Genomic DNA, 17,599 nt, shown 5'->3' on the forward strand with positions numbered 1-17,599 from the left:
GACACTCCCTCAGTACTGCCCCTCCCACAGTGTGTCACTCCCTCAGTACTGCCCCTCCCACAGTGTGTCACTCCCTCACTACTGCCCCTCCCACAGTGTGTCACTCCCTCAGTACTGCCCCTCCCACAGTGTGTCACTCCCTCACTACTGCCCCTCCCACAGTGTGACACTCCCTCACTACTGCCCCTCCCACAGTGTGACCCTCCCTCAGTACTGACCCTCCCACAGTGTGTCACTCCCTCAGTACTGCCCCTCCCACAGTGTGTCACTCCCTCACTACTGCCCCTCCCACAGTGTGACACTCCCTCAGTACTGACCCTCCCACAGTGTGACACTCCCTCAGTACGACCCTCCCACAGTGTGACACTCCCTCACTACTGCCCCTCCCACAGTGTGACACTCCCTCAGTACGACCCTCCCACAGTGTGACTCTCCCTCAGTACTGCCCCCCCACAGTGTGACACTCCCTCAGTACTGCCCCTCCCACAGTGTGTCACTCCCTCAGTACTGCCCCTCCCACAGTGTGTCACTCCCTCACTACTGCCCCTCCCACAGTGTGACACTCCCTCACTACTGCCCCTCCCACAGTGTGACACTCCCTCAGTACGACCCTCCCACAGTGTGACTCTCCCTCAGTACTGCCCCCCCACAGTGTGACACTCCCTCAGTACTGCCCCTCCCACAGTGTGTCACTCCCTCACTACTGCCCCTCCCACAGTGTGACACTCCCTCAGTACTGCCCCTCCCACAGTGTGACCCTCCCTCAGTACTGCCCCTCCCACAGTGTGACACTCCCTCAGTACTGCCCCTCCCACAGTGTGTCACTCCCTCAGTACTGCCCCTCCCACAGTGTGACACTCCCTCACTACTGCCCCTCCCACAGTGTGACACTCCCTCAGTACTGCCCCTCCCACAGTGTGACACTCCCTCAGTACTGCCCCTCCCACAGTGTGACACTCCCTCAGTACTGACCCTCCCACAGTGTGACCCTCCCTCAGTACTGCCGCTCCCACAGTGTGACACACCCTCACTACTGCCCCTCCCACAGTGTGACTCTCCCTCAGTACTGCCCCTCCCACAGTGTGTCACTCCCTCAGTACTGCCCCTCCCACAGTGTGACACTCCCTCAGTACTGACCCTCCCACAGTGTGACACTCCCTCAGTACTGCCCCTCCCACAGTGTGACTCTCCCTCAGTACTGCCCCTCCCACAGTGTGACACTCCCTCAGTACTGCCCCTCCCACAGTGTGACACACCCTCACTACTGCCCCTCCCACAGTGTGACTCTCCCTCAGTACTGCCCCTCCCACAGTGTGTCACTCCCTCAGTACTGCCCCTCCCACAGTGTGTCACTCCCTCAGTACTGACCCCCAACAGTGTGACCCTCCCTCAGTACTGACCCTCCCACAGTGTGACACTCCCTCAGTACTGCCCCTCTCACAGTGTGACACTCCCTCAGTACTGCCCCTCCCACAGTGTGACTCTCCCTCAGTACTGCCCCTCCCACAGTGTGTCACTCCCTCAGTACTGCCCCTCCCACAGTGTGTCACTCCCTCAGTACTGCCCCTCTCACAGTGTGACACTCCCTCAGTACTGCCCCTCCCACAGTGTGACTCTCCCTCAGTACTGCCCCTCCCACAGTGTGACACTCCCTCAGTACTGCCCTCCCACAGTGTGACACTCCCTCAGTACTGCCCCTCCCACAGTGTGACTCTCCCTCAGTACTGCCCCTCCCACAGTGTGACACTCCCTCAGTACCGCCCCTCCCACAGTGTGACACTCACTCAGTGCTGACCCTCCCACAGTGTGACTCCCTCAGTACTGACCCTCCCACAGTGTGACACTCCCTCAGTACTGCCCCTCCCACAGTGTGACACTCCCTCAGTACTGACCCTCCCACAGTGTGACACACCCTCACTACTGCCCCTCCCACAGTGTGACTCTCCCTCAGTACTGCCCCTCCCACAGTGTGTCACTCCCTCAGTACTGCCCCTCCCACAGTGTGTCACTCCCTCAGTACTGCCCCTCTCACAGTGTGACACTCCCTCAGTACTGCCCCTCCCACAGTGTGACTCTCCCTCAGTACTGCCCCTCCCACAGTGTGTCACTCCCTCAGTACTGCCCCTCCCACAGTGTGTCACTCCCTCAGTACTGCCCCTCTCACAGTGTGACACTCCCTCAGTACTGCCCCTCCCACAGTGTGACTCTCCCTCAGTACTGCCCCTCCCACAGTGTGACACTCCCTCAGTACCGCCCCTCCCACAGTGTGACACTCACTCAGTGCGTTCTCCCTCGGAAACGCTAATGAGGTGTGAGTATCTGAGCCGTCTGCTGTCCTTCAAACACAGAAGAAGATCGAATTAAAAAACTGCAGGGACTGGAGACCCAGTATCAACCCACAGTGATCAAGCCGCTCAGTGGATCAGGCAGGACCTGTGCAGAGAGGAACAGGTTTATTGTTTTATATCTGGATGATCTTGGATCAGTTCTGACAGTCTCTCCAACCTGAAGCATTAACTCCTATAGATCTGTTTCTCTCTCCATAGCTGCTGTCTGGACTGTTGAGTGTTTCCATCAAGCCACATAGTTTGCATGACGTTTAGGACAAGCTTGTGTATGGAAAAACGGTTTCTTAAAGTGAGCAACAGCAAGGCGGCCTTTAATTCTTTGTCACTTCGCTCTTGGAAACCAGTTCTGCTCCTAAAGTCTCAGTCGTCACCAGCGAAGGTAGTTGAGGATGGGTAACAGAGAGATGGCTTGCCTGTCTGGACCATTATTAGAATCGATTGTGTGTTGCATCATCTCAGAGGGACAAACTGGGTACACAGAAGGGAACGTATGGAAGCAGCATCCCAGAGAAGGGAGAATTGGGGGCAGGGGATCTGAAGTTTGGGGAATTGGGAGCAGAGTCTCAGATTTGGCAGATATAGGATCGGCGGTCCTGGAGTTGGTAGATATGGGAACTGGAGTTGTAAGAAGTAGGAGTGGGGGTTCTGAAATTGAGATATGATGTTGCCCTCTGTAGAAAGTGGAGGTGCGAGTAAGTTTATGTTGGGTGGGATAATGCTGATGAAGGGAAAGTGTTTTATAGGAGGCTGGGGAACTCTTTTGCCCTTTTTCACATTGGTCCCAGGGCTTGTCCATGCCGGTGGACCTCGGGCCATCCCACCATCCAGGGTCGATCTGAATCCACAGCTGAAACAGGCAAGTTTTCTCCAGGCCCCTAGGCAGCATTCTCAGGACTTTGGCCTCCACTCACCTCTCACTCCTCTGATCCTCGAGAGTCATCTTTGACTCCAGATTGGAAGTGACTGGTTACGAACCCAACCATTGCTGCTTTTCTGTGGTCACACAGCTTGAGCTGTACTCAGTTAATTCAGACAGGCGATACATGTTGGATAGGTGGAGGGAGGAGACATTGCTTCTGATTAGCAGAGCTTGCAACACATGAATTGTCAGTGCAGATCCACAGAGTCTGGTGAAACAATGAACCTTTGTCCTTTGCTCTGAGCATTTAAGCTATCAGAAGTCAGAACCAGCGAGTGTTATGAATTTTGACAATGTTCATTTTGTCCTGAGGTGAATGTGTCTAGGGGTGGGGTGGGAGGGAGCAGGAAGCATGTTAGATAGCTCTCGTGACTGTGCTGTGAAGTCCAGGGTGATGTTGGAGTATCCTGTGCAGTAGATTGCAATACACTTTCTAACTTGGACTCACTGAGTCTTGGCTCTGCCGAGTGAGGCAACGACGAGCTGACTCTACTCTACACCCAGCGTTAGCTGGCCTGACAGCTCCCTCTGTGGCCGATTGGGTTTCATTTCCCTTCAGAGACAAAAGCACCAGGATCCTGCTGACGTAGTGTGTCGTATGTGGCAGTGTCAGGGGGCAAGTTGAACTGAGACCCCGAGTCAGTAGTACTGCATCACAGTGAGGAGGGTGGGTGGTGGGTTATACAGTCATTCAGAACGAGAAGAGGCCCTCTGAGTCCACAGCGATCCTCAAACAGTGAGCTGTAAGGCTGTAGGGGTAGGAGGTGACGATGCAGTAGGTGACAACTGCAGGAGAGATGGAGTCAACTGAGTTAACTACGGGGTAGGGCAGCATGGTAGCATAGCTGTTATCACTGGGCTATTAAATCTTGGGATGTCGGAGCTCAATATTGATCTTCTCTGTGAGATGTCTGCCCTGCGGAATGTGTGACTTTCCTCCGGGTGCTGCAGGGGCCTCCCATACTCCAAAAGGTTCATTGGTCATCGTAAATTGTCCTGCTAGAGTTAAAAATTGGGGGTCACTGGCGGCAAAGAGCCAGAAGGGCTTACTCACTTCAATCAAATCAGTAAATTAACTAAACCGTGAGGGGACAGGGGCTAACTGTGGGGTACAGAGAGTTAACCATGCAGGAACTGGAGTTAACTGTGGGATAGAGAGAGTTAACCATGCAGGAACTGGAGTTAACTGTGAGGTAGAGAGAGTTAACCATGCAGGAACTGGAGTTAACTGTGGGATACAGAGAGTTAACCATGGGGAACAGGAGTTAACTGTGGGGTAGAGAGAGTTAACCATGCAGGAACAGGAGTTAACTGTGGGGTAGAGAGAGCTAACTATGGGGGGACAAGAGTTAACTGTGTGTAGTGGACATCATAAAGTTTGCTACTGTTTGACCTCTGTATATGGAACGATAGTGGGGGTAAGGGGGGGTCATGGAGAGGGGCTTGCTGGCCACCCCCGCCCCGTGCTGGTGGTTTACATGCTTGACAGACTGGCATGTTGAGCTAGCATTGGGAGACAGTGCTGTTGAGCTTTGCAGAGCGCCCCAGTCAGGCAGCACAGCTGTAAGCTGACAGCCTGCTGTGAGGAAAGCTTCCTCGCCAGCTGTGCGGCCGTGCCAGGAGGTTATGGTAAAGGGAGTGTTGAGTACGAACCAGTGAAAGCTCCAGTCAGTGCAGCTGACAGGGCTGTCATTGTAGCCTGCGGTGGGTGGGAGAGGACAGTGACAAGCTCGGAGCTGCATTCACTGGGAGCACCATTCCATCTGCTTGTCACCCACACACTGGCTACCCAAATGTGCTGTTCCCATCTTCCTTCCCCATCTCCCCCATCTGGTTCCATCCCCATTTTCCTCTGCTATCAGCTTCCATCATCGTAAGTTCTTTGTAACCTCCAAGCATCACCTCTCAGTCCCTCTGTCGCTTCCTCTACCTGCCTATCCCCCCTTCACTCGGATCCAGCCATCACCTGCCAGCCGCCACTCCACTCCTTCCCTCACCCGTTACCTCTTCTGATCGAGACGTCAACTCTTAACCTGAACCGTGAACAGTACGTTTCCCCACACCGTTGCTGCCTGACCCCCAAGGTCCCCTGGCATCTCAATGGCTGCAATGTATTTCTGTTTGTGGTCAGGGCCCTGACAGTTTCTGCAAGGGCTGTGCCCAGCAGCCCTGCTGTCGGTGGGCAATGACCGATCCCTCCAGCCGCTGAGGGTCTGGGCGAGAGTTTGTCCACTGAGGCTGCAGCAGATGCACAAAACGTGCATGAACTGGAGGAATTCATTATAGCTGTTTGCTCCTTGTAATCGGGGCTGGTTGTAATGGGAATTTACAGGGGTGGTGGAGTCCAGGGTGGAGTTAGCTGTATGACTGCACAGCTGAGCTGCTGGTGCCACAAATCCCCAGGCAAGGCAACCTCGCAGCAGTGGCTGTGTTAGAGCTCCCCCCATGGTTGTACAGACAAGGATGCATGTTAACAACAGCACTTTCAATTCTCAGCTGTCAGGGTAAGGCATAAGACCATCCTTCTGCCCTCTCCATCCTGGTCTCACTCTGCAGCCTGCCTCCCTTCCATGTCTCCACACTACCCCCTGCACCCAACACCCCACCCCCTTCCAGGACTGAACAATGCCTCACAGACTCTAGGATTCTCTCCTTGAATCTCCTCACATTTCCTATCATGGGGTCACCAAACCAGGCCTTTTGGCCCATGTTGTTCACCTATTCCTCCCCTCATGATTTTATAAACCTCTGCAAGGTCACCTCAACCCTCTTCACTCCAAGGAAAGCAGGCCCAGCCTATCCAGTCTTTCCTTGCAACTCAAGCCCTCCAGGCCCAGCCTATCCCATCTCTCCTTGCAATTCAAGCCCTCCAGTTCCAGCCTGTCCCATCTCTCCTTGCAATTCAAGCCCTCCGGTCCCACCAACATCCTTGTGAATCTCTCCAGCTAAATTAAGTCCTTCCTCTGTGCTGACCAGAACTCACATAATACTCCAGGTGCAGTCTCACCAACATCTTAATATGACATCCCAATTCTTGTACTCAGTGTCCAGACCGATTAAGGCAAATGCACCACACACATTCTTCACCATTCTTTCTACCTGTGTCACCACTTTCATGGAGGTGTGTATGTGTTCTTCTAGATTTGTATGTTTTACAACACTCCACAGGCGTCAGTTCTGTGCAGATTTAACTTTACAAAATGCATCAGTCTGCACTTGTCCAAGTTAAATTCCATCTGCCATTCCTTGGCCCACTTTCCTGGTTGATCTCAATCCTGCCGTAACCTTAAGCAATCTTCTTCACTGGCCGGCAAACCAACAATTGCAGCGTTGTCCACAAACCAATTAGCTGTGCCACGTACCATGCACTTACGTCAGATTATCAATAAGGGTGACAAACAGTACTGATCCCTGTGGCGCACCACAGGTCATCGGCCTACAATCTGAAAATTAACCCCCCACAACCGCCCTCTGCCTCTTTTTACATCCAGCCAGCTAGCTCACTCTGTCTTCATGATGGAGAGCTTGCATCCGGGACGTGGTCTTCAGGGGAGTCTTGGGCTTTAGTGCTTAAGGAATAGGGTGAGGAAGTCGTCAATGAGACATGGTGCTTGCTGCACCATCCAGTGAGATCAGGGCTTACCTGTCACTTCTGGATGAGCAAGAGGAGGGTTTTCACAGGGTCAGGCATGATGTGGATGGGTGATGAGGCAGACTTGTGTCCCTCTGGGGTTTCTGAGGTTGGACACTAACGCTGTCACACAGGAGAGGGTTCTGGGGTGTTTGTCACTGCGTGACATCCGCTTTGTCTCTGCGCTGACCATGTACACAATTGACGTTCTTTTGTCCAGGTGCAGTCTCTGCTGCATTTCCTTTAAGACCCACCGTGGTTTACTCCGACATAACGCCATGATTCACAAGCAGCTTCCAACAGATGTTTCCGGAAAACCTTACATCCAGAACAATCCCACCATTCCAGTGGGCTTCCATGACCTTGGATTCATCGACTTCTCCTGCAAGAAGTTCCCCCTCATTTCCCAGGTAAACATTGTCAATTAATATTTCACTGCTCTACAGGGCAACATCCCTACCTCTCACTCCAAATCTGCCCTTTCTTGTGAACCCATTTTCCCTCTCCAAACCTCTCCCTTTACAGTGGACTTCTGACATCTCACTCCCTGTCTCTGTCCCTCTCTCGCTGTTTTCCCCCCACCCCACTCTCTCTGCCCCTCCCATTGTCTCTCTCTCCGTCTCTCTCTCTCTCTCATAACTCCTCCCCTCTCCCCCCTCCCCTCTCCCCCCTCCCCTCTCCCTCCCCCTCTCCCCCTCCCCCTCTCCCCTCCCCCTCTCTCCCTCCCCCTCTGTCCCTCCCCTCTACCCCTCCCCTCTCTCCCCTCTCCCTCACCCTCTCTCCCTTCTCCCCCTCTCTCCCCTCTCTCCCCTCTCCCCCTCTCTCCCCTCTCCCCTCTCCCCCTCCCCCTCTCCCCTCTCCCCCTCCCCCTCTCTCCCCTCAGCAGCACTGTGGGAGCACCTTCACCTGAAGGACTGTAGTGGGTTGAGAAGAGAGTTCACCCCCACATTATCAGGGGTGATTAGGGATGAGCAATAACTGCTGGCCTTGGCAGTGATCCTGGTGTGTTTGTGGGAGGCTCCTTGTCATGTGGTTACTGAACTCATTGTATTTGCTGCCCTGCAGGACACGAGTTAATGAGATGCTCTGGGTGTTGTCTGCCGTAATGTTTGTAGATGGTGTCACTGCAGCTACTGTCCATTGTATTAGTGGGGGGAGGTGGGAGAAGGTGTAGGGTATTAGATTCAACAGCATAGAATCAGGTCTTTCGGCGCAAGCCGTCCTTTCCAAACAAGATGCCCACCTAAGCTAGCCCCTTGCCAACGTTCCACCCATATTTTTTAGGGTGGGATTTGCCTCCAGAGCCTGCATTTGTGCAGTGTCTGAACTGCCCAATGTGGCAGCTGCTTTTAAGATGGGAAAACACAATCAATTTTAAGGGAGGTTATCTTTCCACTAACTGTAGTGTGTTGAGGACCCCGTTGAAATAGCAGGGGACAGCCCTTCCTCAGCCCTCCCATATATATATAAATGGTGAGGAGCAAAATAAGGCAGACAAGTTGGTCCGCAGGACCTGGAAAACCAGGGCATAGCATGGGTGAGATGCCACAACTATCTGCTTCCGAGTTTTACTGCCAAAGCCTATGTATTAGCGCAGACTTACATTGACCGAGGTGCGAGGGGGAATGTTCAGGGCAAGTTTTCTTGCAGAGTAGTGGGTGTATGGAATGTACTGCCGGGGTGGTAGTGAATGTGATGGAGGCTCTTTGATAAGGAGATGGATGTGCGTGGAATTTAGGATATAGATATTATGTAGGCAGAAGGGATTAGTTTAGTTAGGCATGTAACTACTAGTTTAGTTTCACATAATACTTTGAGACAAAGAGGCCTGTTCTACGCTGCAATATTCAATGTTAACATTTTATATTTGGCACTGATGGTTTGCCACCTGCTGATTTCATGGGGAGGTCTGTGCACTGAGGCCAACTTTGTCCTTTTCCACCATTTGTTGGTAGACTATAAAGAGATAATGGAATGAAGGACACAGCAGCTCTCAAATGTCTAATGCAAGGACAGGCCAGAGCATTAGAAGTCTTGAGTTACTATTTTGAATCAGCTGCAACATTATATTGTGTGCATGGTATTGCAGTGGAATGGGACGGATGCTGTGCAGCAGTCACAAAGTAAGACTGATGGATTGGGGTTCCAATCCCACAAGGGAACTAGGTGAATTTCCCTAGGCAAAGTGACACAGACACATGCTGGAGTAACTTAGCAGCATCTGTGGGGAGAAATGAACAGGCCAATAATCTTCATCAGCAATCTCAGCCTGAAATGTTGGCCGTTTATTTCCCTCCATTGGGGCAGCCTGACAGTTGAGTTCCTCCAGCATTTTGTGTGTGTTGCTCCGGATCTGCAGAATCTTTCATGTCTCCAAATTTTAATTTAAGCAATCTAGAATAGAAGTTAGCCTCAGTAATGACCAAGAAGGCAATCAGCTTCACCGATATCTATCAAGTGGAAAACATCTGATGTTCTCACCCTATCTGGCCTGAGCCACCAATGTGGTTAACTCACATTCTCAACAACCTCTTAGGCCTGCGGCACATTGCGCTGGTGGAGGTGATACCAGCAGTGGAGACTCAAGGGCAACAAATGGCATCTTTGCCACTGGTGCCTGAGTTGCACAGAGGTGACCCTTTTGCCTTGACAAATGGGCTGGGGAAATTCCTTCATCATAGCTGATGTAATGGGTTTAGATTTGACCCTGGCCAAACTGATTGGACAAACACCCATCTGTGACCAGCGGATTTCACACAGAGTGAGTTTGAAGCATCTCCCATCCACCTGTCAGTTAGGAGGGGGAGAGCACCAACTGAGCCTGGAGGGAGGTTCTGTAAATCTCGATGCTCCACAGCCCACAGCCCAACGAGCAACAGGTTTGCAGGCGAACCAGTATGCTTTGTCCTCCCTCATTAGAAAAGTATTGAGGGCAAAATTGCCAGGCCTCTGCACAAATATCAAAAAATATGTTTTGTGTGTTGAATACTGTGTTCTTATCATTTTTAAAATCATAGATATAAGATTATGAGAGGCAGACATAAGAAAACAAGTCAGAATCTTTTTTTCAAAGTAGGGATATCACAAACAAGAGGGCACAGGTTTCAGGTGAGAGGAAGAAGTTTTAAAGGGAATCTGAGAGAGATTAACTTTTCTTACACAGAGAGGTTTATATCTGGAATGTGGTGGAATCAGATATGAAAACTACATTTAAGAGACACTGATTAATAGAGGTTGACCAGGCCTTTAATCATTGGATTAATCATTGAATGAGCACTGATCTCTTCAGGGTGTATAAATCCTGAGGGGTGGGGATAGGATGAATCTTTTTTCCCATGGTTTGGGAATCAAGAACTAGAGGGCAAAGTTTTAAGGTGGAAACTGAGGGGAAACTTTTTCACTCAGAGAGTGGTCAATCTGTGGAATGAGCTGCCAGAAACAGTGACTGAGACGGCTACAATAACAACATTCGGATGATGTTTGGACAGGGACACGAATAGAAGTTCTGTATGACTCTGTGACTATTTAGACAGACATTTAACTTGGCGAGGCACAGAAGGATATGGTCCAAATGCAGGCAGATAGATGGGCAGGGACCTGTTGGGCCAAATTGCCCGTTTCTGTGCTGTACAACTTCATGCTGTCCATCAGAGCCATTTTGGCCAAAAGGGAACAATCCAGTCAGACCCTGCTCATTAGTTTTTGGTCCATAGCTATGAAGGTTAGAGGACACTGGGATCCTCATCCAGCTTTTGTGTAAGTGAGGGGAAATGTCTTGCGAATCTCTTGACTTACAGCTGGTACAATAGATGTTGTCCTCACCCAGATTCTGATAAGATATATGAATGAACAAGTTTACAGCCTCGGGGAAGGGTTCCTAGCTGCCACCCGGTGACTTGTGCTGTGTGGACATTTGCAGATGTGGTCGGAGGTCAACCTGCGGCGGTGCACCAGCAAGTTCCATCGCTTCGTCTGCGACATGTGTAACAAGGCCTTCCCGATGCTCGCTGCCCTCAACCTGCACATGAAGACCCACCAGGGCCCGCTGGAGGAGGGGCACACCAGGCCTGAGGCCCAATGGGCAGCCAAGGCTGACGCTGAGCAGAGAACCTTCATGGCCTCCTTGGGCCTGCTTCACACCAAAGAGGCTCAGGTGGTGAAGCAGGAGGAGAGCACTGAATTCGACATCCAAAACATTTGGGTGGAGACACCCCACTGGAATCTACCTCAAGAAGCCAACTGCACCTCCGCGATGAGCCAGTCCGCCTTGGACCTAGCCTCCTTGGGAGCCACCCTCTCCTCACTTTCTCCACACCAGGACAAGGTCAAGATCTTGTCCTTGCAACCATTCCAGAAGGGCTTTATAATCCAGCCCGACAGCAGCATCGTGGTGAAGCCCATCTCTAGCGAGTCTGCCAAAGAGCTGGCCGACATCCACCAAATTCTCAAGATGGCCTCCTCAGCCCCCTCTCAGATCAGCCTCCCTCCACTGTCCAAGGCACCTTCCATCTCCACCCAATCCATGTATAGGCAGATGCCTCCACTGAAGCCAAAGCCCCTGGTCTCACCATGCACTCTGGTGGTGGCTTCCACACCCACCTCGCTGATGAGTGCCCAGCAGACTTGCCCTGGGCATCACACCCCCAGCTTCCCCCCACCTCCTCTGAGGCTGGTGAAATCATCGACTGAGTCCACCTCCAGGCCCCAGGACCTTAAGCTGAAGTCCACCAATGGGAACCAGCCCTTCATCCAACCCAAAATCGAACCCTTGAGCCCCACTGAAATGAAGAGCCAGCAGGAGCAGGACAGTATCATCGAAGCATTGATCCCCACCGAGATTAATGGGGCCATCAAGCAGGAAGTGCTGGAAGGGGACTTCAAAGTCATGATGGCTGGGATGCCGAGCAAGAAGGGGACGGCACTGAAGAAGGTTTTGTACCCTTGCCGCTTCTGCGACCAGGTCTTTGCTTTCTCAGGGGTCCTGAAGGCTCATATCCGCTCACACCTAGGCATCTCCCCGTACCAGTGCAACATCTGCACGTACATCGCGGCTGACAAGGCGGCCCTGATCCGGCACCTGAGAACGCACAGCGGGGAGCGGCCGTTTGTCTGTAAGATCTGCCACTATCCCTTCACGGTGAAAGCCAACTGCGAGAGGCATCTGCGCAAGAAGCACCTCAAGGTGAGCCGGAAGGACATTGAGAAGAATATCGAGTACGCCGAGTGCCGAGCTGGGGGGCTGGCTGACTCCTTCCGCTCCCCCGACACCGTTTGCAAGTACTGTGGCGAAGACCTGAAGTACTACCGGGCCCTCCGGCACCATCTTCGGACCCACAGCAGCTCGCAGAAGAAGCCCTTCGAGTGTAAGGAGTGCAGTGTGGGTTTCTCCACCAAGAACAACTGCATCCGTCACATCCTCAAGCAGCATAGCCACGTGGAGGAGAAAGAGATCGAGAAGCACATCCGATTTGTGGACTGCCTACTGGGCGAAAACGGCACCATGTCCCCAACTCTGTCCGAGGACAACTTCTCCGCAGGAGGCTCCCCACTCTCGTATCGGGAGTCTCAGAACGGCTTCCTGCACGGTCTGATCCCACAGTCCTCCATAAAGATGGAGCCACTCAGCGTCTTCTCCGTGCACTCAGAGGAGCCTCTGGATTTCTCTCAGAAGAGCAGGCAGGCAATGCTGCCCTCATACAGACAGGAGAGTCACTTGCTCAAGAGGTTGGCCACACCAACTGCTTGCTACGACAGCAGCATGGAGCCCATCGATCTGTCCGTGCCCAAAAACCCGGGCAAAGAGCAGCGCGCCACCGCAAGGGAGGTTCAGGATGAGCGGCCCCCAGACACCAGCGGCCATCAGCATGCTCCTGCCCTCCAGCCAAAGGTCATCCCCAAGCTTCTGCAGAGCTTGGTCCCTGCCCCCAGCCCAGTGGCGTTCCCCGCCGTGGTTACCAGCAGCGCCCTGCGCCCGCTGCGGCCCAAGCCCACTCCCCCCTTGCTTCTGCCCAAGACAGTGGCAGACAAGGAGCTACCACCCCTGGCGTCCATAGCCCAGATCATCTCCTCCGTCTCCTCCGCTCCCACCTTGCTGAAGAGGGAGGCAGCGCCCTCCACCGAGGCTGCCCCGGCTGTCTCACCGTCCCAGCCGGTGGACGAGGCAAAGGACGGAACTCTGGCGAAAGTGCCTGCTCACGCAGAGCCCAGCGCTGCAGTCCCAGCTGCTGTACAACCCTCAGCCAGAGCCCCCTTTGCTGGGTTGATCCCCGGCAAGAGGAGGGGCAGGAGGAGGGGCATCAAGTTGAAGAAGATACGGCCCAGCCTCGGCAGTGGCACAGAACCCGAGACTGGTGGGGAGTTTGCCAGCGTGGAGAAGATGCTGGTCACCACAGATACCAACAGGTTCAGTCTCTTCCTTCAGTCGGCCACAGTAAAGGAGGAGCCCGGCATCGGGGAGAAAAGCCCAGAGCCAAAGGAGAAGAGGGGAGTCAAGATCTTGAAAGGGAAGAAGAACTCCTACTCCAACTCGGTGCAGAAAATCACCTGCCCTTACTGTCCTCGATTGTTCCCTTGGGCGAGTTCCCTACAGCGCCATATGTTGACACACACAGGTAAGACTACACACCATCACTGGTTCTGTTTATCATTGCTGACATGAGTGTTGAATTATTTGGTGACCATATCAACAAACCCTGTAAAAATAAAACCTCCAGTTCAACTCTGCCCAATAGTTTTATACCTATTGTCCATGCTGACAATGTCAGATTTCCCTTGACATGCGCAGCCTGGTTTACTCGTGCTCCTTGCACTTCGGGGTGCCGAGGGAAAGGGACGGTTGTTAGTCATCACTGGATCAGTGGCTGTAACTGTGCATAAAGTCACTGCATAACATCCTAGATGGCACCCCCAAATCTCTGACCTCTACCACCACGAAGGACACAGGAACACTACCACCAGCAGGTCACACACTTGGAAATATGTTGCCAGTCCTTCATTGTCACTGGGTCCAAACCTTGGAATTCCCTCCCCAACATCTCTTCACCAGAACTGCAGCACCTCCAGCATTTTGTGAGTGTCTTTCCTCACCTCCTCAAGGGTAGTTAAAGATGGGCAATACATGCTAGCTTTGCCCGGGACATCCAGGTCATGAACGTGGATGGGTGCCTCTCTGCTGGTGTGGAGGGCATTGGTACCATCCCTGGCCACCTCAGGCTTCCAACACTCTCAGCCTCACTGTGGTCAAGAGAAGTGATAAAATGTGGGAAGGTAATCTGGTCTGGTTTCTGCAAAAACTTTTAGGGTAGGGCAGACCTCTTGTACTTTGAGTACATCCACTGCGGTGAACCATTTGTTCAGAAACAATCACACCGGCAGTTATTGGAGGGAAACACGCAGAAAACAAATGGCAAAATCTGTCGTAGTTGGTGAGGTCAAACGCTCTGTAGCTGGTCCATCTCATTTCCTGTGATGGAGTCACAAATCATCGAGTGCTATTTTGATGCTAATGACCAAAGGCCAAAGTCCAGCCAGGATAAATTCCACACTTCCGATGTGCTGATTGTACCTTCATGTTGAACTGTTCCACGGCCCCCATAGGATGAGGCAGACCTGAGCATTAACAGCAGCCGTTGTTTAATCATTGATGCCTCGTTGTGCAGCATCAGTGATCAGTGTGTCTTGTCTACATGTGGGATTAAATAGTGGACTCTTTGAGTAGGTTCATTAGGTGTACTGCCACTGTTGCCCATATCTCTGCGCGCAACAGTGAGAACATCTGGCCCACAAAAGAGGATTGCTTGGTTTAAAAACAATTTGTGTTGGTTACAGTCCCTCCTTCAGAAAGAAGTTGAGCTTTGATAAAGCACTGTGGGTGTAGACTCTTCTGATGGGGCTTTTACTGAATAACTGGAGGGAGATGAATTATTAACCTTGCTCTGCTGACAGTGATCTGCATTCTGGAAACATCACACATGCTGTGAATGTGGTTCACTTTGCTATTGTGTGAATTCTGTCTGGCAGTGAGGCAAGTCTACCGAGGCTACGTCCACACTAGACCGGATAAATCCGTAAGCGAAGCTTTTTCTCTTCGTTTTGACCCTCCGTCCACACTGAAACAGCGTTTTCCTCCCCCAAAAACGGAGCGTTTCAGAAACGCTCTCCAGAGTGAATAACTCTGAAAACGCCTAATATCCAGCGTCGTGTGTATGGGGTAACCGGCTATTTTTAAAACTGCTGTCATGACGTGCCAGAACAAATGGAGGCAGCAACGCGGCATTTCATTGTTTTCTTGAACGCAACCTCCAACACCACAACAGTATCTGACAATAGATGTGTAACAGCCTAATGTAACGTTGTATGGAAATACAAGATAACACTGATGCAGACATGTTTTATACATTTAACAAGGTGCTTTATTAATGTATTGCTTGCGCAAACATTCAATAGATGCAATTGTCACTTTTGTCCAGTAACTCGTTTTATTGCACATTTTAAATACAGCAAAATAATACACAAAGACATGGCAAAAGTAAAGGCAAACAAATGGGGTCACAGCAAATTTCACTTTTGCCCAGTAACAAGCCTTATTGCATTTAGTTGAAGCTGTCGTCCCTTTCATCGGTGAAGAGACTACGGCTGTAGGAAATGTTTCTGGACAAACGCGCACCAAGTCTTTCCTTTGGCAGTTTTCTTTTAAGTTTTTCTGCTCTGTAACTGGACAAACGCGCACCAAGTATACCATTTCCTCTTCACTTGTTTTCTATGTGTCCTGCGCATGTCCAGTAGGAGGAGATTCACCCAAATACCCGTTTTAATGTGGACAGAGGTACTTTCAAAAACGCCTGGTGTGGATGCTTATCATTTTTACGCGAAACTGGTGCTTTCAAAGTTATCCGGTCTAGTGTGGATGTAGCCACATGTAGTGTTCGTTTCTCTTTCACACGGTGACAGGGGCACTCAGAGCAACACATTCGAAATGTTGGAGGAACTCAGCAGGTCAGAGAGCACTTACACAGGGGAATAAACTGTCATCGCTTCAGGCCAAGTCCCTTCATCAGGACTGGAAAGGGAAGGGGAACAAGCTAGAATAAGAAGATGGGGAAGGGGAAGAAAGTGAAACAAAGTGAGGGGGTAGGTGGATCGGTGGGGGAGGGGGATGAAGTAAGAATCTGGGAGGCCCTAACACTAAGACATCACCTGCTCTCAGCTCTCCACGGGGATCACTCTCTGGGTGACTTCCTTGTTAATTTGTCCCTCCCAACTGACCTCTCTTCTGCCAATTATCCTTAAAAGCAGGACAAGTGCTACACATGTCCCTTCACATCCTCCATCAAACAGCCTTCATCAGAAAGTCTGTCGGGCTCATTTACTGTACCCGGGGCTCCCAGTGCTCAAGGGAGGAACCCAGAGGTTCTCCCAGTGCTGCAGGGGCAGGATCCAGAACTTCTCCCACTGCAGCAGGGATAGGACACAAAGCTAATTCCAGTGCTGTAGGGTTGGGATCCAGAGTTGCTCCCTGTGTTCCAGCGGTGGGCCGCAGGAGCTCGTTCAAGCCCTCTGATTGAAAAGTCAGGCGTGCTATAAAGGAACAGCAGAAATGAGTTGGTCTGAAGAGCACTGAACACATCTGTAGAAGTTTGAACTGGAATTGAGAGTGGGGTCTGTTACCCATTAGCATTATGCAACTCCCTCCTATTCTTCCTTCAGGTTCTGCTCCAAAAACAGGAGCACAAAGATGAGGGAGGGTCTCCAGAGCAGTACTGAAGGAGGTGCTGCACTGCCATTATTCCCCTCAGGTGCTGTTGATCTGAGATCCTGACAGCCTCTTGTTTGGATGTTGAAGATCCCAGGGACTGAAAAGAAGCAGAAAGTGCACCCCTCTCCTGGCCAGTATTAGTCACGTTCAGAATCCGGCCCTTTAGCCCCTTCTACACGAACCCCATTGTCTTTTCCCCAAACTGCCACCGACTTGCTCATCCCAGATTCGACAATTCACCACTCTGCACCTACAGTGCCTCTGTAACCCCCCCCAACACGAGGGAATGTGGGAGGGAATCACAGCAATTAGAGGAAAGCCCCACTACCATAGGGAGAACGTGTGAACTCCAGGCAAACAGCACCCAGGGTCTCAATTGAACCTGAGGCAGTAGCACAGTCCATTGCTCCTTTGTGGCTCCCCCTCTAATTAATAATAAAACAGATAACCGGACTATTACCGCTTGCGGGCACAAGCTGGTCATCACATTTCCTACATTGCTCTTGGTGGTGATACTACAGAACGACTTCCCTGGTACGTCTGAGAGGAGCCATTGCAGATGCAGTAGAAATCCGCGTCACTACCATGGTCTTGTGACGATGGCAGCAAGTAACTGGAGCACCAAAGGCAAGCTTAGAATGATGGCAACTCGGGGAAAAGTGTCATTTGTACTACACAGCTAGGGATGTCGTGGTAAGGAGTGGGTCCTCTGTAGGAACCCCTGCCTACGGATCTGAAAGTGACGTGTGTGTGAGTTGGGGGTGGAGTCAGAAATAAAGTGTGAGAAATAATCACCTGACCAGCCAGTATTGGTGAGCTGGGTGAGAATTCCTGAGCCTGAAACGCCAAGTGCTTGCTCCTCGTGCCTTCCCCTCCAGCATCAGCAACGTATTCCGAAGTTTGCTGCTGTTGGAAGGGAGGAGGTTCAGAGTCATCACAATGTTGTG

General features: G+C 51.7%; 1 protein-coding gene across 9 annotated transcripts in view; it reads left to right on the top strand.

Annotated features, from left to right (window-relative positions):
* The window catches only part of LOC140212661 (ras-responsive element-binding protein 1-like), a 259,910-nt gene that overhangs the window by 226,770 nt on the left and 15,541 nt on the right, over positions 1-17,599 (top strand). For all 9 annotated transcript variants that reach the window (XM_072283753.1, XM_072283757.1, XM_072283759.1 and 6 more), the window contains 2 exons: positions 7,119-7,308; positions 10,818-13,509. In XM_072283753.1, the coding sequence (XP_072139854.1) occupies positions 7,119-7,308; positions 10,818-13,509 (2,882 nt within the window). The remainder of the gene's footprint in view (positions 1-7,118; positions 7,309-10,817; positions 13,510-17,599) is intronic.

The sequence above is a fragment of the Mobula birostris genome, chromosome 19, assembly GCF_030028105.1.
Source record: "Mobula birostris isolate sMobBir1 chromosome 19, sMobBir1.hap1, whole genome shotgun sequence".
NCBI classification, from domain to species: Eukaryota; Metazoa; Chordata; class Chondrichthyes; order Myliobatiformes; family Myliobatidae; genus Mobula; species Mobula birostris.